Raw genomic sequence first — 25092 nt, 5'->3', positions numbered from 1 at the left:
AGGATAGAGTGGGATGATATATCCAAAGTGCTAAAGGATAAAAAATACCAACAAAGAATACTGTGCCCAGCGAATCTGTCCTTCAGAAATAAAGGAGACATAGACATTCCCAGACCAAAAAAAAAAAAAAACTGAGGGAGTCATCACCACCAGACATGTCTTACAAGAAATGCTAAAGGGTGTTCTGAAAGAAAAAGATGCTAATTAGCACAAAATCCTATGAAAATATAAAACTCATTGGCAAAGGTAAACACATAGTCAAATTCAGAATAATTTAATAATGTAGAGTATAAATGAGTTATATCTTTAATATGAAACTTAAAAGACAAAATTATTAAAAATAATAATAGCTACAATAAGGGAACTTTAACAATAAAAGTTTTTAAAGAATATACAATATAAAAGGTGCAAATTTTTGTGCCAAAAGCATAAAATGTGAAAGGGCTGGAGTAAAAGTGTTGAGTCTTTTTATGAGATGAAAGCTAAGTTATTATCAGTTTAAAATGCCCTGTAATAACTATGTTGTATGTAAACCTCATTGTAAACACAAACCAAAAAACCTATAGTAGGTGCAAGAGTCCCTCCTCATCCATAAGGGTTCTGTTCCAAGACCCACAGTGGACGCCTGAAACCATAGACAGAACAAACCTTATATATACTATATACATTATATTTTATATAAAATATACATTATTTTTCCTATGTATACATACCAAGGTAAAGTTTAACTTATAAATTAGGCACAGTGAGAAATTAATAACTAATAATAAAATAGAATAATTATAATAATATATTATAATAAAAGTTATGCAAATGTGCTCTCTCACTCTCTCTCTCTCTCTCTTTCTGTTTCAAAATATCTTACTAGATTGTATCATAGCTAATTGAAAATACAGAAAGCAAAAGAGTAGATAAAGGGGGACTACTGTACACAAAAGATAAAAATGTAAGGAATCAAAGCATACCACCAAAGAAAATCACCTAACTAATCACAAATGAAGATAGAAGCAAAGAATCTATAAAAGAACCAGAAAATAATTTACAAAATGACAGCAATAAATCCATATCTATCAATAATTACCTTGAATGTAAATGAATTAAATTCTCCAATCAAAAGATAGAGTGGCTGAATGTATTAAAAAAATAAAATAAAATCCAACTCTATGCTGCCTGCAAGAGATTCACTTCTCCTTTTAGGACACATATGACTGAAAGTGAAGAGATAGGAAAACATCTTCCATGCAAATGCAAACCAAAGGAGAACAGGAGTACCTATCAGATAAAATAGACTTTAAGTCAAAAACTGTCAACTAACACAAAAAAGGTCATTATATAATGATAAAGGAGTTGATTAATCAAGAAGATATAACAATTGTAAATATATAGGCACCAAACATCAAAGTGCCTAAATATATAAAGCAAATACTCATAGATTTGAAGGCAGTGATAGAGTAATTATAATAGTAGAGGACTTCAATACTCTACTTTCAGAAAAGGAAAGATCATCCAGAATGCAAATAAGAAAACATTGGACTTAAATGACACTGTAAACCAAACAGACATAGCAGACATATATAAAACACTCCATGTAACAGCAGCACATTACACATTTTTCTCAAGTGCAAATGGAACATTCTGCAGGATATGTTAGGCCACAAAACAAGTCTTAACATTTAAGTAGAGTGAAATTATGTCAAATATTTTTTCCATCACAATGGTATAAAACTAGAAATCAATAACAGGAGAAATTTCAGAAAATTCACTAATACATAAAATTAAAAAAACATGGTGCTGAACCAATGCTTCAATGAAAAACTTAAAAGAGAAATTTTAAAATATTGTAAGACAAATGAAAATGGAAACAAGACATATCAAAACTTACAGGATGCAGCAAAAGTCATTCTAAGAGGGAAGTTTATAGCAATAAACACATCAAAAAAAGAGAAAGATCTCAAACATCCTAAAATTAGAGGTCAAGGAACTAGAAAAAGAAGAACAAACTAAGCCCAAAGTTAATAGAAGAGGGAAATAGTAAAGATCAGAGCAAAAATAATAAAATAGTTACTAGAAAAACATAGAGAAGATTAACAAAAACTAAGAGTTTGTTTTTGAAAAGATAAACAAAATCAACAAAACTTTAGCTAGACTAAGAAAAAAAGAGAGAAGACTAAAATAAGTAAAATTATAAATGACATAGGATGCATTACAACTTGTAAAATATATAAGAGATCATAAGAAACTGCTATAAGCAATTAAGGCAAACAAATTCAATAACCTAGATAAATGGACAACTTCCTAGACACATACAACCTATCATGACTGAATCATGAAGAAACAGACCAATAATGAGCAAGAAGATTGAATCAATAATAAATGGTTTCTCATCAAAGACCAAGGATCTGATGGCTTCACTGCTGAATGCTAGCAAACAGTTAAAAAAAAAAAAAAAACTAATAACAATCCTTCCCAAACTCTTCAAAGAATTGAAGGAGAGGGAATACTTCCAAACTCATTTTAAAAGACCAATATTACCCTGATAGCAAAGCCAGACAAGGACACTACAATAAAAAAAAAATTACAGGCCAATGACCCTGATGAACATAATTGCAAAAATCTTCAACAAAATACTATCAAACTAAGTTCAAGAGCACATTAAGGGGATCATTCACTATGGTCAAGTGGAATTTATTCCAGGGATACAGAGATGGTTCAACATACACCATATGATCATTTTAATAGATGCATAAAAAATATTTAACAAACTTCAGCATTTTTTTTTTAGCAACAAGGTCTCAGGCTGGGGTGAAGTGGCACAATCACAGCTAACTGCAGCCTTGAACTCTTGGGCTCAAGGAATCCTCCTGCCGCAGCCTCCTTAGTAGCTGGGACTATAAGGCATTGCACCACCATGCCCAGCTAATTTTTTTTTTGTAGAGGTAGGAGGTGTGGTGGGGGGCGGGGGGCGGCTGGGGGTCTCACAATGTTGCCCAGGCTGGTCTCAAACTTCCATCCTCAAGCAATCCTGCTGCTTTGGCCTCCCAAAGTGCTGGGATTACAGGCATGAGCCATCATGCCCGGCCACGGATTTCTAATAATTTTTCATTGATCTGAATTCCTCTTTTAGCCCCCTTTAAGAATAGGAGAAAAGGGTTTTGACAACTGACCAATTTAGCAATTACAACCACATCTTTACCTGACAGATAAAAATTCCTCAGCAAGTGAAGTTTTACTAGTTTCACCATAGTCTTGAAGTTCCAAGGTTCTCAATAACAGGGAAATAAGCTGCAACAGGTGATTTAAGCCCTAGGAAACTCTAGGATACCCCTAGGAAAACAATGAGGAGGTTATATAATTAGCCTATGATCCTGCCATCATCACTAAAGCAAAATGGATGAGCAGTTCTCCATCTTACTGCTGCCTTTCAGTCAACATTTTCACCTTCTGGCTACAATAAGTACTAATACTAGCATATAGTAGCAAAGCTTTGCTGCTCCAAGTGGCCTTCGTAGGCCAGGAGGAGGGCATCACCTGCGAGTTTATCAGAAATGCAGCAACTCATTTTTAATTAGATCCCCAGGTGATTCATATGCACATTAAAAGTTAGGCATCTCTGCAGTAGAGTTGGCTATGCATGGGCTTTAGATTCAGACTGGCTATGCTTGGATTCTGGATTTTAACTCTACTACAGACCAGCAAGAGTACCTTTGGGTGCCTTAGGCAAATCACTTCACCCAGAGATTCTTACCCTGGTGTGCACTTTAGAACTAACTGGGGAGATTTTTTTAAATCACAATGCCTCAGCTCCACCCTAGAGATTCCTAGAACCCAATATTTTTTAAAGCTCTCCTAGCGAATACTAACAGGCAGCTAGCATTGGGAACCACCAATTAACTTCTGTTAGCTTCTATCAAATGGGACAATTAATAGTACCTGCCTCATGGGATTGTGAAGACTAAATCTGATCACCTTGAAAAGTTCTTGGCCCTAGTACTTGGGACTTTTAAGTTCTCAATAAATCATAGTTGTTATTATTATTATACTTGGAAACCTAGAAATGAATTATCGCTACAGCACGGATAAAAAGAATAGGCTCAAGTGTACTAGTCTGGCCCCAAGCTACAGGTAGATAACTGACACAATCAAATAACACATTATCCCCAAAGATGAGCTTTTTTCTAGCTGCAAACTGTGGACTGCAGCTTCAAGAAAACTCAGGAGTGTCAGGTAAGGGGCAAACCACCTCTGCAAGGTGTCAGAAAGGTCAGCACCTTCATTTGAAATTTAATGATGGATGTGGGGCAGTATTATTTCCGCAGGTCTGCAACATAGGAAATCCCCCTTACCCCACCTTCCTGACTTACACTGATTCTTGATACACACCACATGTGTCCTCAACTCGCTTTTCCCCTCCCCTCAAGTTTTCAATTGTTCTGTTCCACATTTAGGTGATGAAAACTTAAAACCTGTGGTTATAACTTCTATGAGAAATTTCATTTTGAAAGCTTGCTAAATTTCAACTTTATTGCCATGAAGAAAACAAATGAAACAAAAGACCTCAGTCATCCACTAACACAAAAACCCCTAGTGAAGACATTCAATAAGTGTAAGTTTTCTGCTGCAAGTTGTTGAAAATCCTGACCTTTAGACTGGGGTGCCATTCATTTGCTTCTACAAATATTCTAGGAAACAATAGCATTTATTTTTCTAATAGTTCTAGGTTACATGTTTAGTTTCACCTGTGGATTTTAACTTGGCTAAACCTAGCCTGTAGTACTTTCTGAATCTACATCTCACAGGATTTACCCTGAGTCTACCCTTCCAAGAAAATTCATAATGGCCAGACAAATAAGTCCATGATCTGGTTTTCCAACAATTACAAGGAAATACACACCCAGAGAAGAATAGCACACCTATCAGGTCACTGAGAGATACACAAAGATTTATCTCAATGGTGATTATATGCATTTAAAGTGTGCATGGTTTAATGACTATTTCACCAGAAAACTCAAGTTCTATTTCCAGCTCCTCTGCTTACTCACTAGGGGTCTCCTCCGTAGTAAATGAAACACTCTTCCTCCCTCTCACGGGCTACACTGTAATAGATAATGAATATCAGCATTTAAAAGGCTTTTAAAATCTTTGTTAGAAGTCTCTGAAGTGATTTTGGCATCCCACAGAGTGCTCTCAAAGTCTCCTCTGTCCCATTCTCTAGACTGGTTCTAACTATACCATGGGTTTGGGGGCCTATGCTAAAGGGAGTTTAGGATTCAAGTCCTAGTCATCCAAGAATGGCATTCTGCAGCCTGTTTAAGAGTTTGTCAATAAAGAACAGTTCAAAAACATGGAACAATCGAGGACTGATCCCAGCACAGCTAAAGCAGATATGTCCTCTCCCAGAAATCACAGCCCCATTCTAGCTTCCCAGAAAACCTGCTTCAGATTGGCCCAGCCACCACAGAACACAAGCACCTACCCCAGTTCACTTCATTGGAGTAAAGGGATTACTTTTAGCTGTGATACTTCATTTAAGAGTGTCAAGCTTGAAGGTAGAAGTATTGAGTTCTAATCCCAGCTCTGCCACATAAAAGCCATGTTACTTGGAGCAACTTCCTTGGAGTCTGTTTTCTCATTTATAAAATGAAGCTGCCAATTTAAAATAAGATTACTGTATTGTGAGGATCAGAGGAGTTTTTATAATCTTTAAAGAACATTACAAATATGAAGTATAATTATTTTTCTCCTCAAAAATGACTACCTTCTGCCTTCTTTAGTTTGTTTCTAACCAAACATCATGCCAGGTCTTTATCAATCTCTCTTTGCAGGCTAACTAGTGTTCAAATTCACAGAGCAGCTTTAATAAGATATGTGACATCCAAAGAGTATCAAAAAATCCTCAATCAGGGTCTCTTGCAAATTACATAGTGATACTCTATTTGAACCAAAAGTCAAAATAATTTTAGTGTCACTTTCCATCTGTATCCAAAACTTTACAACACACTTGCTTTACTAAAGGAAACCATACTTTGATGCATAGGGTTAGTTTTGCTATGGCCATTTTCATGACATTTACCCAAAGAATGTATTATAGTTAAAAGGATTAAGATGGATAAGGGTGTTTAAAAAGACATTAAAGGAAAAGAAATATATCAGAGAAATGTGACACTACAGTGCTGCTTTGTTAGAAACTATAGACAAATAGCAAATAGATAGGTTCTTATAAAAAAGAGGAAAGAACCAATGAAAGAGAATAGCTACATAACAGTTCCTCCACACACAGATTATTCTTTAGCCACCAAAAAACAGAGAATAATTATGAACTAAAAGGTTCTAGATAAGCAAGTTGCACAAAAATATGATTCCACTTATATGTGCATGTTTAAATGTAAATGTTTAATATCATTAATCATCAGGGAAATGCAAATGAAAACCACAATGAGATACCACCTTACCCCTGTCAGAATGACCATTACTAAAAAACCAAAAACCAACAGATGTTGGCACAGATGTGGTGAAAAGGGAATGCTATTCACTGTTTGTAGGAATGGTAATTAGTACAACCTCTATGGAAAATAGTATGAAGATTCCTCAAAGACCTAAAAGTAGACCTACCCTTCAATCCAGCAATCCCACTACTGGGTATATACCCAAAGGAAAAGAACTCATTATGTCAAAAAGACATATGTTTATCTCAGCACAATTCATAATTGCAAAGATATGAAACTAACCTAAGTGCCCATCAACTGATGAGTACATAAAGAAGATGTGCATTCTCTCTCTCTCCACATATATATATATATATATATATGTACACACACACACACACCATGGAATACTACTCTGTCATAAAAAAGAATGAAATAATGTCTTTTGCAGTAACTTGGATGGAACCATGGAAGCCATTATCCTAAATGGCGTATCCTAAATGATGTATCTCAGAAATGGAAAAACAAATACCACATGTACTCACTTATAAGTGGGAGCTGAACGATGGGTATACATGGTCACACAGACTGGTATAAGAGACTTTGGAGATTTGGAAGGAGGGCGAGTGGGAGCAGGGTGAGGGATCAAAAACTACCTACCAGTACAATGTATACTATTTGAGTGACAGGTACAATAAAACCCTATATAATTCATCCATGTAACAAAAAACCAATTATACCTCCTAAATCTATTGAAATAAAAAATAAATAAATAAAATTTAATTAAATAAAATTAAAATTTTTTTTAAATGTATATAATTCTGTATGCATAGCAAAACTCTGAAAACATACATGCCAGGCTATTAAAAGTGTTTATATCTACGGAGAGGGATTGGAGACAGAACATGAAAGAAGGTTTTCACTTTTTATTTGATATATGTATTATTAAATGTGTATTAATGTGCACATTAATTATATTGGTAATTAATGAAATGAGTAAAAAGCATAAATCTGTTAAAGTATGAATAAAGACATTAAGTGCCAACCAGAAATATCCTACAAATTTTTTTAAAAAGCAGGAACAATAAATGGAAAAGAGATTATGCCCTTTAGCATGTTAGGCTACCAAATAAGTGGGAAACAACCAGTCAACAAGTATTTACTGAAGAATAACAATATGAAAATAGCCAAAGGAGTGATTTTTAGACAATAAGTGCTTTAGGTTTAATGACTGATATCCTTGGGTCCCAGCTCCACAACTCATTAGCTAGATGAGTTACTTAACCTCTCTGTGCCTTGGTTTCCCCATTTATCAAGTGGGGTAAACAGTATTTTCCTCATAGGGTTGATGAGAGGATTAAATGTGTTAATGCATGTAAATTGCTTAAAACAGTACCTGGCACAAAATAAGTACTCAATAATGTTAGATAATATTATTATAGTATTACTATTATTAGGCTGCAGAGAAACATCCGTTCTTCCATATTATTTCAGAGACAATGCCCCATAGCTGGGCTATTTACCTTTTCCAGTTTTCTAACCTCACTTTCCATCCTTCAAGGCATTTTTGCCTTTTCAAACCAAGTGAAAATAAGTTACTGGTTAGCCCCCAACTCCCTCAGCACAAACATATAGATATATACATGTACCCCATGTTTTCTAAATATGTAGCTTACATTTTTCACTCATTACTTGCCACACAAAAACCAAGACACATGTACTTAGCTTTTTAAATAACATAATACTTTGACTTAATGTGTCTGTTCCATGCAGTATGATGATGGTTATGTATACATGGTTTTGTGTGTGTGTATCAATGCCAGGATGTTTTGATTATAAATTCCTAGGGACAAAAATGATTTGCTTAAGTCAATCAAACATAAATTCTGGGCACTTGTACTAAATTAGATTGCATATTCAGAGAAGAATTTCAGAACAATTCAGAAAAAGAAGGAGAGATCAATGGGGATTGATTTAGCAAAAAACAACAAAAGAGGGGACTTAGGCAGAATTTGAAAGGAAAGGACAAGTAAAATTTTGAATTGGGGGAGGGGCGATGTGTGTTCAAGGTGGAGGCTATAGTATATGTGAATTGAAGAGGTAGAATGGCTAAACAAAGGTTAGCCTGACTAAAGCAGAGAGATGATACTGGAGACTATTATGAAATTACACTGAATATATAAGACCACAAAACTTTGAGAGTACAGTACATGTCTTATACCTCTTGGTAGCCCCAATATCTAGCACTAAGCCTGGCATATAACTGATAATCAGAAATGTTTATTGAATTGAACAAAATTACACTGTTTTTCACCATACTAAGGTGAAGAAAGAATGAGACTGAACCCAACTCAATGAGAACATGAAAGCCAAAGGATAAACAAGTTCAAAAAAGTTGTACAAGATATCTATACCTTGAATAGCACTAACCACTAGTCTGGAAATGCATATTCACTTAGCCTAAATCACCATCAGTGGACAAATGCATGGAATAAAACCCCAAATTCTTTCATTCTCATATTTCATTCTCTCTCTCCCTTCCTATCCCCTGACCTCATCATGCACACACACACACACACACACACATACACACACACACTGCTCACAGTTTGAATCTATTGCCTCATAGACTGAGACAACTGAAAGCTTAATTAAAGCACTAAGAAGCACTGAAGTTAAGATTCTTAACATCCAATCCATTTTGATGAAGGATTCTCAGAAGAGGCTCCTAACTCCAGGCCGTCTAAATGGGCCCTTGGAATTTTGAAAGAAACCGTTTGTCTTCCATGAGGTCCCCATCCCATCAGTAGGACATAGGAGAACAGGAGAGAGAATTAAATAAATTTGGCAGGAGAAATAATGATATTTGGTATTGTCGACAGTAGCACAGTTTGTGTTGTACAGGAAATTTGATGGATTACCTTCATCCCTAATGACCAGGTGGTAAATTATATAAATGTAGTCAACATTGAAAGGTTTATTTACTGACTTTTCTGATTCACTGAAATTAATTAAGCCACCTCCACAAGCAATAGACCAGTGTTTCTTGATCTCTGCCACTTTCAGGACTATGTACATGGCCACAATGACTAAATTGTGACTAAATGACATGATGACTAAATCTTTGACACTAAATTCAAATTCACAGAGGTACAGTGAACTTCAGCTCACATTCAGGACCTGGGTACCAAATTTCAATGATGATACAGAAATACACCCACTTTTTTTTCCAAAAGGCAGAATAAGACATATATAAAACTTCAGGTGATTACTGATACCCTTTAATACAATATTAAATTATATGAAATCCTTCTAAAGTTACTGACAGACAAATCATGAAATGCCAAATGAAGCTGGAATGGAGGCTTTTCTTGGGGCTAAAAGTCTCTAGAAACTGCTTTTGGCTGATGCTACTAAAGTGACTCGAGGTCAGTAATAAGTAATTTGACAATGATACCTGGGCCTCATTTATCTTCCCAGCCTCAGTGTCAAACAGGGGTCTGGAAATGGATGCTCACTAAATAAGTAAAAGAATGAATAAATGAATATTATAAAATACTATTTTTACTCTACAAAGGAAGAATAACAAAATTATTAAGCAAACTTTAAGACCTTTATTTTATAATCCTACCTATAAGAATTAATTAATAATTCAATTTTAAATTATCTGTCTTTCAAGCATGCTTCATAACTTAAACCTTGCCTAGGGCAGTAAATATAACACAGTGATTTAGAAAGGGACGATCAGAGAATGCAAGTGTCACAGAAAGCCCATGTTGAAAATATGTCCTTCCCTTCTCCAATGAAGTAAAAGAAGTTATAATAGCCTCTTTTTTCTTTCAGGGCCAATTCCATTTTACTATGCCTAAAATACAAGATTCCCATAATCTTATCTGTATTTACCCAACCAACCTCTTCTGCCACACATGTACTTTCTTCTTCCTCTTCTTTTTAAATTACATATTTTAGAGCTAACAAAAATACATTAGGTCTTTTTTTTTTTTTTTTTTTTGAGACAGAGTCTCACTCTGTTCCCCAGGCTAGAGTGCTGTGGCGTCAGTCAGCCTAGCTCACAGCAACCTCAAACTCCTGGGCTCAGGTGATCCTTCTGCCTCAGCCTCCCAAGTAGCTGGGACTACAGGCATGCACCACCATGCCCGGCTAATTTTTTTGTATATATTTTAGTTGTTTGGCTAATTTCTTTCTATTTTTAGTAGAGACGGGGTCTTGCTCTTGCTCAGGCTGGTCTCAAACTCCTGAGCTCAAACGATCCGCCTGCCTCGACCTCCCAGAGTGCTAGGATTACAGGCGTGAGCCACCGCGCCTGGCCACATTAGGTCTTAAAACCCAATTTAGACATAATTCTAGCAATAGGAGTTTTGCTTGGGATAATTTCTAACATGTACTTTATTTTGTATATATTTTTCTTTAATTACAAACATTTCTGAATGAACAAAAATGTGCATATAGGCTTTTTTAAAAAAGAATTCAACACGGTTCTAGCACATGAACTTAGATAATCTGTAACGTTTCTAGGCATCCAAGGTGGTCTCCTTCCTGCCCAAATACACACAAGGCTTTGCCTCATGTTCCTTCCCTTGAGCTAAAATATCCTCTTCTTGTCTCTATCTCTCCAAAGTCTACCTATATGTCCTACTCCGACCTATACGTCCTAGTCAGACCTAGTCTGACTAGCATTCATCTCCACTTTTCCTATAATACTCTGGCAAACTATTAAATTCCACTTAGCACTTAATTCTATATTGTCTTTCTGTTACTTTTCAGTTTCATCAGTGTAAATATTATCTCACCAACAACTCTATTGGTTCATTAACAGCAGGGACATCATCTATTAAGGAGTACAGGTCAGTTATCTTCTAGAGTATCCTTCTTTTTGGGTTTGACTGATGCTTTCTCAAGTGTACTGAGAGTTGTGGATTTGGGGAAAGAATATCACAAGATGAAGTGCCCTTCTCATCATATCATATCAGAAAATACATGGTATCAGTATGACTTATCTGCTGATGTTAATCACTGTTAAAATGATATCTGTCAGTTTCTCCACTGTAAGGTTACTATTTTCCCCTTTCCAGACTCTTTTCTTTAGAATCAAGTCATTAAATCTAACCCATAATCTAGGGGAGAAGAATTAGGCTCCACTTCCTAGAGGAGGAAAATTTGTGGACATACCCTAAAACCACCACAGTAATTAATTAATAGATATTATGGAAGACATACTTGGAGGCTACGCAAATACCCTCTTTTCCTTTAAAGCTTCACCTACTAATTTCAACACTGAAGAGCTAAAGCAATCATTACTGTTGTGCTCTAATGGTGATTTGGGATAGCATCTTTTATTTATAATATTTTATATTCTGTCATTCTTTGCCCAAAATGAGACTAAACACAGAGTAAGTAATCAGTAAATACTTGTTAAATGTAACTGAATTTTAAGAACCATTATGTGAAATATTAATAAAATAAGATAATGAAAGCTAGATACATTCAAGACAAATATCTATTTTGGCAGTTGTACTGTTCTTATGTCATATATCTTGATTGATAGAATGGGAATATAAATAAAAAGAATTCACTAACTCACCTCTGTGATAACTAGGAAAACTTCCTGGAGAAAAGAGGATAATAATAATTGTATAATGCCTTAGAGTTTCCAAAGTGTACTTGTATTCATCATTTAGAATTTAAGAACTCTGAAGAGAAAAATCTTCAGGAGACAGAGATAAAAGATATTTGAAAGTTGTGAAAAGGCATTATTATTAGGAATTGGAAAATCAGGGATAGAAATTACAAAGGGCTAACCAGGAAAAGCAAAAGTAAAAGCAAGGAAGAAACAGACTCAATTAAAAAAAAATAGTCTGGTTCCAAGTGCAAGGCTTTAAACTGGGTGATAAAATTAATTTAACACACAACATGAAACCAAGACAACTTAGATAACAAAACATAAGAAGTACATGATTAAAATAGTAAAGAATGTCATTGAAAACAAGCATCAAGAATGGGCTTCATGGGAATATGTGTTGCAGGTTCAAATGAATAGAATCTCCATAGAATCCTTCATCCATTTCTCCATTGGTCACCTCCAATTGCCCAGGGCCTTTCACAGTGCTCTCAACCTATTATGTGCCTAGAATATTTGCTGAAGATCTACCGTGTTTCATATATGCTAGACATTGTGGGATATATAATAATTAGACATAGTCCCTTCCTATAAGAATTTGCATTCTAGTTGGAAAGGTAAAACAAACAAATATATAGATATATGTAAAGTTAAACAGCAAAACAAGGCAGAAAGGGACAAAGGAACAGCATAAAGAATAAAAGCTACAACAGCCTAGAGAAAGGAGAGATCACTGTGGAATGACCTGTTCAAGAAAGGGTTTGTACTAATAAGAACCATTTGCAATGGGCCATCAAAAAATTGAGTGGGATGGGGTAAGATCTGAACAGAGCCAAGAGAAAGACATTCAAGGCAGTGATAGGTTAGCTGAACAAAGGTAGGGGTTGAGATAATGAAGGTGCTTTAAGGAGACAGTGAATAATCAAATAGGGCTGTATTAAAAGGTATATGGAAACATAGGGTAGTAAAAGTAAGCTGAGACTGAAATGTGAAAGGTTTTGAATGCCAAGTTAAGGAGTTTGAACATTTTTTATAAGCAATCCAAAAATAACAAAGGTTTTTTAGCAAAAGAGTGACATGATGAATATGACATTTTAGAAACAGTAAGCTGGCTTTTGATGTGCCTAATAAATGGTGTACATCTTCATTAAAGATACTGTTATAGCCATAAAGAAACACACACAAATAAGGTACACTGAATATATAACAAAGAGGGACAGACTGAAACAAAATAAAATTAAGAACAGAAGATTAACCCAAGATTTCTTTGTTAGGAGCAAGTAAAGCATAACATCACACAGAACAGAAAGGAAGTTAGACAAAGGTAAGACTCCTAGCATATGAGTAACAATTCTATTTTTACTTCCTCCATCATCACTATGTTTATATGGAATTCAAGGTGCCTAAGCATAGAGTGGAATAGTTAAATGTATTAAAGGAGTAACCAGAGACACTCCCAAAGCGTTATATAAACAGTGGCTTTACAAAGTTAGAAAAAAGGCAGTTGCATTACTATGCTCAAACAATATTTGAAAAATGGAAGCTTGTTAATTGCATTATTAATTCAAGGAGCTGGGCACAGTGGACCACACCTATACTCCCAACACTTTGGGACAGCTTGAGCCCAGGAGTTCGTGACCAGTCTGGACAGCAAGCAAGACCCTATCTCTACAAAAATAAAATTAAAAAATTAGCTGGGCATGGTGGTGCATGCCTGTGGCCCAGCTAATCGGGAGGCTGAGGCAGGAGGATTACTTAAGCCCAGGAGTTTGAGGCTGCAGTGAGCTATGATCACACCACTGCACCCCAGCCTGGGCAACAGAGTAAGACTCTGTCTCTAAAAAAAATAAATAAATAAATAAATAAAAATATTTCAGGGGGAAACAACAACAAAAAACATCACATCAGGTTGCAAATGCATGAATTAACCAGAAAAATAGTGATTTTGGCCCAAGCTGGAACTATCAGTTCATTTTAATATTAGCATATAACAAAACTAAAGATTAACCTCTTCTCTCATCACCACATACACATATCAAAAAAAAAAAAAACCACACCTTAGGTTTTCATCCCTGTTCCTTAAACATAATTCTCCCTACATACTCTTAATCCTCTAAAATGATTCCCTAAATTTACCTCTTTCCTTCTGTATAAGTTTGTCTCACCTAATCTTACTCACTTCTTAATCCCACTTTAATACATTAAATATATGTTATAAATTTCCTGAAGCTGCCTTTATAAAAGTAGCTTGCTTATAGTGTTTTTCAATCAATAAAATATTTTACAAACGTTATCTCTTAGAACACTCAGAGAAGAAATGTACAGCAGTTAGTATCATGATCCACATGTTATAGAGAAACAGTAAACCCAGGGCCACATATTCATAAGTGATGGAGCCAGGCCTTGCAATGTAGGCTTTCTAAATCCAAATTCCATTTTCTCTTCACCATAGCATTCAGTTTCATAATGTGCCAGTAGGTGTATCTTATTACTTAAAATGTATGTAGTTATTCTCTATTATGTTTAAGGAAATATATTTTTATTAATCATAAAGTATCTTTATGCCCAAGTGCTTATTACAGGGCCATTTTCTAAGAGCATCTAATTATTTTAATATGTTCTTGATGATAACAGTTATCACTGGATGAAAAGTGACAAATGAAGTATAATGTCTGCAAAATTGCTGAGACTATCCCAAAAACATTTTTGCCTTGAATTCTGCAATGCAACATGCAACAACGAAGATAGTATGGGTGATTTAAGGATATGTGAGCATCAAAGGGCAGAAATAGGACATTCCTATTCTCTTTAACTCTGCTAAGGCCTCAAATACTGATATAGTTCAGAGCATCTTATTACCAGGGAGGTATAAATCAAAAGGAGTTCAGCTAGGAGCAATAAAACAGATTAGTGTCTGGAAGGACTGACTTTAAAGAAAGTTTTAAAAGAATTAGGTCCAGGTAGTCTAGATAAAAAACAGCTATGAGAAACCTTTTTTCAAAGCTAACACCCACACCACAGACAAAATTATTTTGAATGCAGTTGTCTAAAAAATGCAAATAGGAATAATTATAAATTATTATAAATAATTATAAATATTTATAAAGGGAAAATTCAGGAGTAATTTTCTGGCAAAAACCTATGGGACAGAAGAACTCTCTCCCCCAGGAGTGGTGAAAACCACATTCCTAGAGATATTTAATGCCAAGTTGGGCAAAACAAGAAAAGGATTCCATATGGAAGGATCCTATACTGGCCCCTAAAGTAGTAGAAGGACAGAAGATGATCTCTTAGATCTTTTCCATTTCTGAGTTTTTTAATTCTGTAAAGTTTTATGGGGCACGGCCTTCTGCCAATTTCTTTTCTCCCCCTGATGCCTACTTTCTCCTTTTACAAAGGGAAACAAATTGTTACCTTCCTTTAAAGCAGATCTCACTGTTTTAAATGAATCAGTAATATAATCCCAGATATAAGGTTAGGAAAATTGGCCAATTTCTAAATTTATAATAGTCCCTTTTTCCCCAGAAATTCCTGCGGATCTTTCCACAAACAAAAGAAGAAGTAGTTCAAATGGATTGGAAGAAGAACAGTCTCATCAGGAAAACAATTAATATTCTCCCTTCTTGTGTCTGATCACAGTGACCCTGGGAGATATAAGGTGCTGAGTCAAATTACCAAAAGAGTTGCTGTTAAAGATTATTTTCTACCTTTCAGCATTTATACTGACAGCAAAAATCTACTTGCAATCCACATTTTTATGGCAATGATTTTTACCTTTGAAAAGATAAAGCCTTAAACACCTACATGTTTTGGCATATGTTATAAAAGAGTAAGTCCTAGACATGCTGCTTCAAACTCAAGAAGCCTCAGCCTTGCCCTCTTTCTTTATTCTGGCACATAAAAAAAAAAAAATCTTCCTCAGTCACCCTTAAAATAGATCCCAGTACCTCTCCAGAAGTCCCATTCAGTGAAGGTCCCAGAAAATAAAATGGCATTTCCTCGTTTACCTGATTTATAAGGACAAGATGTAACAAAATCCAGGGGGTTCTGAAAACCTGTTCCTGAGCCCTTTAAAAATAAAACTGTAGTTTACTTATGAGAAGAAATGGCAGGGGAGAGATAGCCCTTGAAGAACGGACACTAATGACTCTTCTGTTCAATCAGCGTCAGTAGGCTAAAGATACACCAAATTGGAAATTAGTGCCTCTTCAAAAGTATGTCCCTCTACTCAAACAGAAAGTTCACAGATATTAACACCAAACCTTCTAAACAAAAATTTTTAAATAACATTTTCATTTTTTCCGCAGTAAAGCTGAGACTGTTAAAATCAAAAAAGATCAGCCTCTCACATTGTAATAGGATTTCGAGTTTTAAAGCCCTTCCAACACTTAATTCATCTGATCTTGGCAGGAAAGAAGGCTGGCATTTGTAATCCCATTTTAAAACAGAAAAATTGCGACTCTGAGATTAAGCAGTCTGAAAGAGAACCCACTGTGGAGATTTTCAAACATTCTTCAACCAAGGATCAATCTAAAAGGGATTATTCCAGAAAAGGATGAATCCCTCCTATTCTTATCCCAGGAAGGCAAGAAATAAGAAAAACAAAAAGACACTTTTGCCTAGAGTTTTAGGAATGCAACGTGACCCTAACCCTTTAGTAATCTATGAAGCTGGATGAAGTTTCTCAAGAAACTCGCCGCATCTTCTCCCCCCAGGACTAGCCTGCCAGTTTTGGCTTCCAGTTCGCGGCCTCGGAGACTTAGATGCCCAGTGAAGACCGGCAGCTGGGACGCAGTCAACCTACCGAGCCCTTTGCATAACACGTCAGGGTCCCACAATGCGGTGTCCCACTGTTCGCGGCTTGCAGCTTTTTAGGGGAGCTTCAACCAGGCCCCCCTCCAAATTTGCCTCTTGCGCTCACACAGACACAGACCACACACACACACACACACACACACACACACACACACACACACACACACACACACAGCGGATACTCTCTTCGGCTCCCCAGATTTCCCTCCACCCCGCAAGAATGGTAATCAAGTTTCTCACCATCCTCATAGTTTTTGAGATAGTAATCCGGGCCCGGGCCCCCGCGGCTTTTCGCCGGGTTCCTCAGATTCTGGAACTGCAGGAAGTCTGTTCTTTTGCCCCCGAAGCGCAGAAAGGCGGGAGAAAGTCCCCGGGCTAGGGTCACCAGACGCTTGGAGCTGCAAAGGTAGAGAAAGAGAGGAAAGGATCCAGGGAGAAGGCGAGAGTGCGCGGGGCACGGAGCAGGGCCCTCCTCCCATTCCCTGCGGGAGACCTAGCCTGGGCTAGGGATTCTGTGCCCGCCCCAGCCCACGGTCCACGCTAGCCCCCGGCCGCTCTGCAGCGTCTCTCGTGCGCCCTGCACCCCAGCCCGCCCAGCCCTCGGCCGCCCAACTCTTGGGGGCTACCCCTCCTGCGCCCAGCCGACCGCAGTGGCCCCCTCCTGCAGACTTCCAGACCATTTCCAAAGGGTTAGAGATGATGTTTGTTCTCAGGGTGTGTGTATGGGATAGGAGGATACGTGCTGCTAACAGGGCGCCAAGGCGCAGCTGCCCTGCTTCTGCCACTGCCAGGAAAGCGCTCCTGGAGGAGACGCGCAAGGCGCACGGATCGCCGGCCTCTGGCCGTTGCCAAACTTCTACGAGGAAAACTGGCACTGCCGCGTTGGCCCCAGGAGCCCCACAACCTCAGTGTAGGAGATCAAACTTGCCTTCTTTCTCTCAGAAAAGGGATGGCGCTTGATGTCAGGTGGATTCTGACTTTTTTTTTTCTTTTAATGCCTGATTTCCTTGTTCACTACATTCTAACAACCTCATTGTTTCCCAAATTCCGGGCGGAGAAATTCTCGAGGTAAATCCTTGCTTTTCCGAGAACACTGCCCCCTCTCACCCCTCAGCAGTAAAAGCAAAACCCCCTGAAATATTCAGCCTGATCTCAAGAAAGGTAACATCCTCCTCCCCACCCCACCACCATTGAGCTCCATCTTTTTTCCTTCCCACTTGGGGCCGTTCGGAAGCGCTGGGTAAAATGTGAGGTTTGCCGTAATGCGGAACCAGCGTGTCTGGGCAAACTCAAGGAGGACCCGAACAAAATAGCATTAACATGCCTTTAAGTTGAGGGTTTGCATCACTAGTTTTTTTTTTTTAAGCCAAACGCTACTACATTTGGGAAGGAGTAGGGAAGGAGCAATATAGACGCTGATAATGCTTAAGGGATCAGCTATTGAGCTCCAGATCTGTAAATTATTTTCAACGCTTTGCTGGTTCAGTTCTGAAAATCCAAATCCAAATGAAGAAAGTAAAGAGCATCATAAAGGATGTGGATTTGAGAAAGAAAAAAACCGTAGACTCCGCTTTTGGAGAGTTTTTGAGAAGAGACGTGGCCACCTCAGAGGTCCTGTAGCCAAAAGGGTCGTTTGGCTGAGGTCTCCAAGGCGGGCGCAGTCAAGGCGTCCCGTGGGCTGGCTGTGGGCAGAACAGACGTCTGCGCGAATCTGGTGCCGCGGAAAGGGCATTTCCAACAACCTTCCATCCGGAAGCCTGCACAGCCAATGCAAATGCGCCCCGCCACGGCTTCTTCCCCGAAAAGCTTCCTTCCAGAATCTTTTCTGAGGCAGGCAAGCATTTAGCGCGAACAGGCTGATTTTAAAAAGAAAGAAACCCGAGGAGTTCATGAAGCTGGAGGAATGCAATGCAAGTGGGGTGTGCATTTCGGAAAACCCCTGTCGCACTCCACATTCAGACGACCTCAGAGACAAGCTCTGCCGCACAGAAGTTTTCGAGAAGCCAGCCAAGCAGAACTAGCTGTTCCGCCCTTGCCGCGGCTGCACCCGCAGGGAACCGAAACGGCCTCCGCAGTGGCGGCGACGACCACTCAGATCTCCAACTACTTTCCCTCCACGTGGAAGAAGCACTCCACGTGGCGCCTGCTCCTACCTGCCGCGTCCCCAGACCCCGCCGAGGTCAGGGGGACACCCCGAGAGCTGAGGGGCGGGCGCATCCCAAAAAGCAAAACTCGAATTTCTCAAGGAGTGAAAAATACTCACGAAAGACGCACGGCGGACGCGGCCTCAGGGCAGAGTAGGATTGAGAGCTCTCAGGCTTGGGGGGAACCCACAGCTGAGGTTCCAACTTGGGGGAGATTTTTAAAAACTCAACACTTGGATTCAACATTGCAGGCAATTTTTTATTTATTTATTTTTTTTACACTGCCACTCTGTCCTGATGGGAAAGGATCGCGGTTGCCTAACTCCTAAACTGTAACAACCCGGGGAAAGGGTGAGCCCAATTAGACTCCAAGCCCTACAGCAAAGGAGATCACAAATCTCCTGGTTTGCTAATCCACCGGTGCCGGGTTCAGACCTCCGAAACATCCCTGGAGTAATTTCTAAGACCCTTACCGCTCCCCTTATAAACGCTGTGACCCCAGCGAGGATTTTTTTTTCTTTAAAGCAAACCTAAAGTATGCAGTTACCGCAGGAGATTTAAGGAGGAGGAAGGGGGTGGGGGTCCGTCTATAAAAAGTGCCTTACAAAGTCCTAAAGTCTAGAGATGACAGCGAAGGATATAAAATAAAATTTTAAAACTCCGATCCAACTTGCCCACCTCTCAAGCCTCTCCTTAAATTCGTTTTCTGTCTGGGAGTGGGAGAGAACTGACAAAACGATCTTTACGTGGAAAAGTCCACTTTCATGCAATACTCGCTTGAACACTCAGACACACAGGAACTCTCTCTCTCTTTCCTCTCTCTCTCTCTCTCTCTTTCTCTCTCTCTCTCTCTCTCTCTCTCTCTCACACACACACACACACACACACACACACACACACACACAGCCATTCCTTTCGGGTCTTTGTTGCTCAAGACCTTTTCTTAGCTTTTGTAACTGACCTGAACCTCTTGTTTCTTTTTCAGAAGGAGACGGGGAGGCTAATTGTGGATATATGTAAGCACAACATTTTTTCAGTCATAACTGATAAGTTTCTGAAATGCCTTCTGCATTGCAAACATGTGCATCTTAATAGAAAACATTGCTTTTCTCAATCACTAGTTACAGCCTCAGCAAATATTCCAGGAAAAGTAAAACCTTTCTTCTCTTTGAGAGATCCTCTTGGCTTATTATTATTTCTTCTTCCTCTTCTTCTTCCTCCTCCTCCTCTTCTTCTTCTTCCTCTTCTTCCTTCTTCTTTTTCTTCTTCTATCTTCCCCTTTTTGACTGGGGCATAGGAAGGGGTTGCGGGGGTGTTTACTAAAAAAATTTAAAATGATCCATCGAAGCCCCTGCCTTACCTTAAGAAATCGAGCCAGCCATCATGAATGATGGACGGATCCAGCTGCAGAGAGAGGAAGTTCTCATTGACTGTCCTGACTGGGTTCTTGGTGCTCACATCAAGTAGAATCAGGGTCTTTTCCTTCAAACCTGGAGCTCTGGCTACAGGCAAGAGTCTCCTGTCTCCAGCTTGGGAGGAAAGAGAGAGATGGAGCAACAGAGCCAAGCAGAGAGTCCCCGGGGCTAGGCACGCAGAGGGGCGGGAGTTGCTGGAGGGCATGGCTTCAGGGAAGGCACAGAGCACCCTCATTCAATCCCTCTGATTCAAACCTCTCTTCCTACTGGGTTTTGCTAGTGACTAATTGTCCTTATCTAAAGTGTGTGTCTGCCTCCCCCGCCCCCCCCCCCACTCTGATCTCTCTCTCTCTCTTTCTCTCTCTCTTTTTTCAGTGTTTTGGTGCTGGTGGAGCGAACTCACGCCCCTAGCCAGCCTTCTCAGCGACTCGTGCCAAGAGAGCTCGTACACCAGCACCGCCCCTTTAACAGATTTTGACTGCAGACATTTTTTAACTTTTTAAAGGTAAAAGGGGGGTGGGAGGCGAGGAGGGGGAGGAAAGGATAACGTTGTACCCTCCTGATTTAACCCTCTAGTGCCAGAAAGCGGAGGGAGGGATCCAAACAGAACTATTGTAACTTCTCGGGTACAGGGCGGGACGTCTTGTTTTCACTTCCCTCCTTGCGAGGCTCCAGGGAGGGCGGTTCGAGCTCCGACCCAGACGCGAAAGCCCCAGCCTGGCCCTGGGGTAACGTGTTCCCACTGACCCCGCGCTAGTTTGTCCTGACAGCATAAGGCATATCGTCCGCTCAGGGGCCTTCTCTTTGAGTTGAAGCAGCAATAGGAAGTGTTGCTAAGTTGCAAAGGGGTCTGGCGGTGGTGATTTTTGCCAAAGTATAGAGTGCAGAAGCAGATTTAGTGAACAGGAGCCTAGACCTCTGCAATGTGCTGGGCAGCTACACAGAAGTGTGCTGACACCTCGAAAGCGCAAGGAGTGGCCAGAAGGAAAACACAGAGTGACCACGTCAAAGGGTTTCTCCATGGGACAAAAGGGACCGGTCTGCGCCATGGCTCTTCTGTGCTCTCCCTGCAGCCAAGGCATAAGGTCTTGGGGGCTTCGATATACAGCTGGCTTTGGACAAGCCAAAGCCACCTCCATTGTGCCTGGCTTAGTCAGGGCAGCTCTGCGCCCATTTGTGTCACTGCATGGCCACTGTATTTCACTGCACAGGCAGAGCTGCTCCTCCAGCCCCTCCTCAGGGCCAACCCCTGGGCTTACCCCTTCTGCAGAGAAGTGCTCTGTACGGTGCCAGAGGGGAAAAGAGTGGCACTGTAGGGGTTTCAATCTGGCCCCAGCCAAAACCAGTTTGCCGGCAGTAGCTGCTGGATGCCAGGGAACTTGCCAGAGCAGCATGACCCGCCCCCTGCTCCTCAAGCCCGAACCCACGACAGCTGGCAGATTGAGCCCTGGGTTCCATTCTAAAGTGCAGAAATACTTTGCTGAACTCACACTGCTGAGCCCCACTTTTGGCTTCCTTTTGGAACAAAATGGACCTTATACCTGGCAGATGAAGACAACTACTTTATGTAGCGTGTGTACCCAGGAGAGGCCTGGGCCTCCTTGGTATCAAACAAGCAAAACTCTAAAATGCAGAGCAAGGGTTTTCCTTAGAGGTGGATGCGCAAGGGACAGTCCCAGAGCCCAACAAATGCTGTAACAGCAACCTGTCTCCCCCTTCCCTCCCCATAGATAGGATTAACAAATCTGAAAAGGGCTGGAGTAGATGACCTTCAACTGAGATTCCCTGAAGAGTCTCTACCAATTTAAGCATCCAGGAAATCTAAAAATTAAAATATGTTGCATTAGACTGGAAAGTGCCGTGAAGACCTTATGGAAACAGGACTGCATAAAATGAGGCTAAAGGAGAAAGAAAATCCAAGTGATATTGTGTAAAGACCATTTTTTAAATCAATCTGTTACATACTGAAGTATTAGGTGTTGGTGCCAGCTCTAAGGCCTGTTTCCTTCAGTTCCTGAGCATTTGTAAAATACCTAGATCCTTTAAAATATGTGTGTATGTCTGTGTGTGGGTGTGTGGTGTGGTGTAAGTTCCAGCAGAAATTATTTTAATTTTTACATGTGTACTGAGCACCTCTTAGAGATGGTAACAGCCTAGTAAGCAAAGCCTTTTATCTTTGTATTCCCAGACCCGGGCACTTAGTAGGCACTCAATAAATATCTGCGAAATAATTTAACGGTAAATCAACTCAGGCTCAACACATTGAAATCATATGTTACTCTCTAGAAGAATGTGAAAAATAAATACTTTTATTTGTCACAGTAAATTGTGTTTTGGGGTCTCTGTTCAATAATTTGTTTTCCCAATTATTAACAGTTTCCTGGCCATTTCCTTCAAGAAATACTTATCTTGCAAAGCCATTAGTTCATTTGCTATATTCAGAATTAAAACAAATTATGTATTTTTAACAATAAGCCAGATTTTTCCAAGGCCCTAAACACCCCCTTGCTTACAAGTAAATATACTTTTAGGAGCCACATTAAGTGGGACCAGTGGAAGATTATTTAAATGAAATAAATCACTTACCAAATAGATAACTATAATTAATGTACCTTTCAAAAATACCTACTCCTGTGACTAAGGTTGAATTGGGTATATAATGAGAATCTGCTTAATTACAAATTTTCACAATTTTTGCTTATCAACTGAACTACTTTATACTGGTTTGTTGGCCTAGTTACTTTAAGCAGTATTTAATGTTTTTATCAGAACCTGTATGCGGTATTAAAATCAAAGCCAACAAAAAAAAGCAGTTGTCTTCTTAATTCATGATTAAAACCATTTCTCTAGTCTAGCCATTGAAATGCTATAGTCATGTCCAGCCACAGGACATCAGGGGAAAGAAATCAATTCAATAACATTGAATAGCCCTGGTTGACTCCAAGATGATATGATTGTTTGGTCCTTTGGTCTAGTTTTTGGGTACAGATCTCTCTAGAACTATTCTTTGTAAATAGCCCCCCAACACACACACACACACACACACACACACACACACACACACACACACCATATCATGGTTTTTGTCTTGCCTCTCATCCAGCCCTAAATTATATGCTTTAAGTAGCTCATTATTAATCTGTATACTAGATTGATGTTTCTATCCTATCTTCTGTGTGCTGGGTGACAACAATCTGCATCTCTGTTCTGTCTTAGACTGTAATTTCCTTAGGAGACAAGAATTGGGGCTCTGTATAAAATATGAACTGTTAAGAACTAGATGTATTGATGTCTCCTTGGTAACACTGCTTGGTGTCCACTGAATGGTCTTCATAGATAAATTCCTTTGATATCTAGGAGCCTAGGTTCCCAGAACTGTAAGAAAACTTGAAGATTAACTGATTCAGTCATTTCTAGACTTTGGGATTTCAAAATAAATATTAGTTAGTGGGGAGGAATGGACATATGTTTGCCAACTTTTTATTTTGTCTAGTAAGGACCTTAAAAAAAACTATCAACTACTTATCACTATTACTTTCCAAAAGAAAAGAACATTTCAATATTCAAAAAAAAGCTGAGATGATATGTCAAAATAAAGAGCAAGAGTTTAAACTGAATAAATGTAGCTTTATGAAAAATCACCATACTATCATTTTTATCATTTCATCTCAGATAAGTGGAAATATATACCAGTGACCAACATGGGTACTAGGACTAGTGACTGGACTACTGATATATCCTGGGTTTATGGCCAAATTCTGCTTTGTCACATACAGTGTTGCTGCAAGATGTAAATGCTTTTTGTTGATGGACATTTTGACTACAATGATTTCTTTTCACTTTTCCTATACCTTTTTCTTACTTGCAGCCTATTACAAACTCATGGACTCTATATACCTCCTCCCTTTCCTTCTATTAAACATTCGAAGCCTAGTTATCACTATTCCCATTATCCCCTTCTTAAATAATTATACCTAGCTGTCTATAGCAAGAAAAAAAAAATACCTTCCACCACAGCCAGGATTGATAAACATGAAGATGTAACAGCCAGTCCACTGTTTGATCACTCACTGCCAGTGTACTTGTTCATGATGACTACTATTTATTGAGATCTAATGATTCAAGCATGGTGCTCAGGACTATCCTACTAATCTTCTCATATAACTCTGAGAGGTATCCATAATTCCTTATTATACCTACTTTACATATAAGAAAATTCAGACTCAGATGTTAAGCAACTTTCTCATTGTACACAGCTAATAAGTGGCAACACAAGATTAAGCCCAGGGCAACCTGACTCAAAAGCTTATGTTTGTGTTCTTAAGCCACCACACTTAATTGTAAGTGGCTAAAATATTGCTTAAGCCTCTATAACTTATTAATGTATAGTGGAAAAAAAAACTTGAACTATGAGTTGTAGGACTTAGTTGTTTTTGTTTGTTTGTTTGTTTGTTTTTCAGACAGAGCCTCACTTCGTTGCCCGGGCTAGAGTGAGTGCCATGGAGTCAGCCTAGCTCCCAGCAACCTCAAACTCCTGGGCTTAAGCGATCCTACTGCCTCAGCCTCCTGGGTAGCTGGGACAACAGGCATGAGCCACCATGCCCAGCTAATTTTTTCTATATATATATTTTAGTTGGCCAGATAATTTCTTTCTATTT

At 39.0% G+C, this 25092-nt stretch overlaps 1 protein-coding gene across 1 annotated transcript in view; it reads right to left on the bottom strand.

The window, feature by feature from the left end:
- Positions 1-20639, bottom strand: part of LOC123649727 (inactive heparanase-2-like) — a 44304-nt gene extending 23665 nt beyond the window's left edge. Inside the window, exons 1-2 of the mRNA XM_045567905.1 lie at positions 20380-20639; positions 17116-17273 (exon numbers count right to left, since the gene is read on the bottom strand). Coding sequence (XP_045423861.1) covers positions 17116-17273; positions 20380-20639 — 418 coding nt within the window. The remainder of the gene's footprint in view (positions 1-17115; positions 17274-20379) is intronic.
- Positions 20640-25092: the final 4453 nt, after the last annotated feature.

Source organism: Lemur catta, chromosome 14 (genome assembly GCF_020740605.2).
Source record: "Lemur catta isolate mLemCat1 chromosome 14, mLemCat1.pri, whole genome shotgun sequence".
NCBI classification, from domain to species: Eukaryota; Metazoa; Chordata; class Mammalia; order Primates; family Lemuridae; genus Lemur; species Lemur catta.
This window is presented reverse-complemented; position numbering and strand designations above follow the sequence as displayed.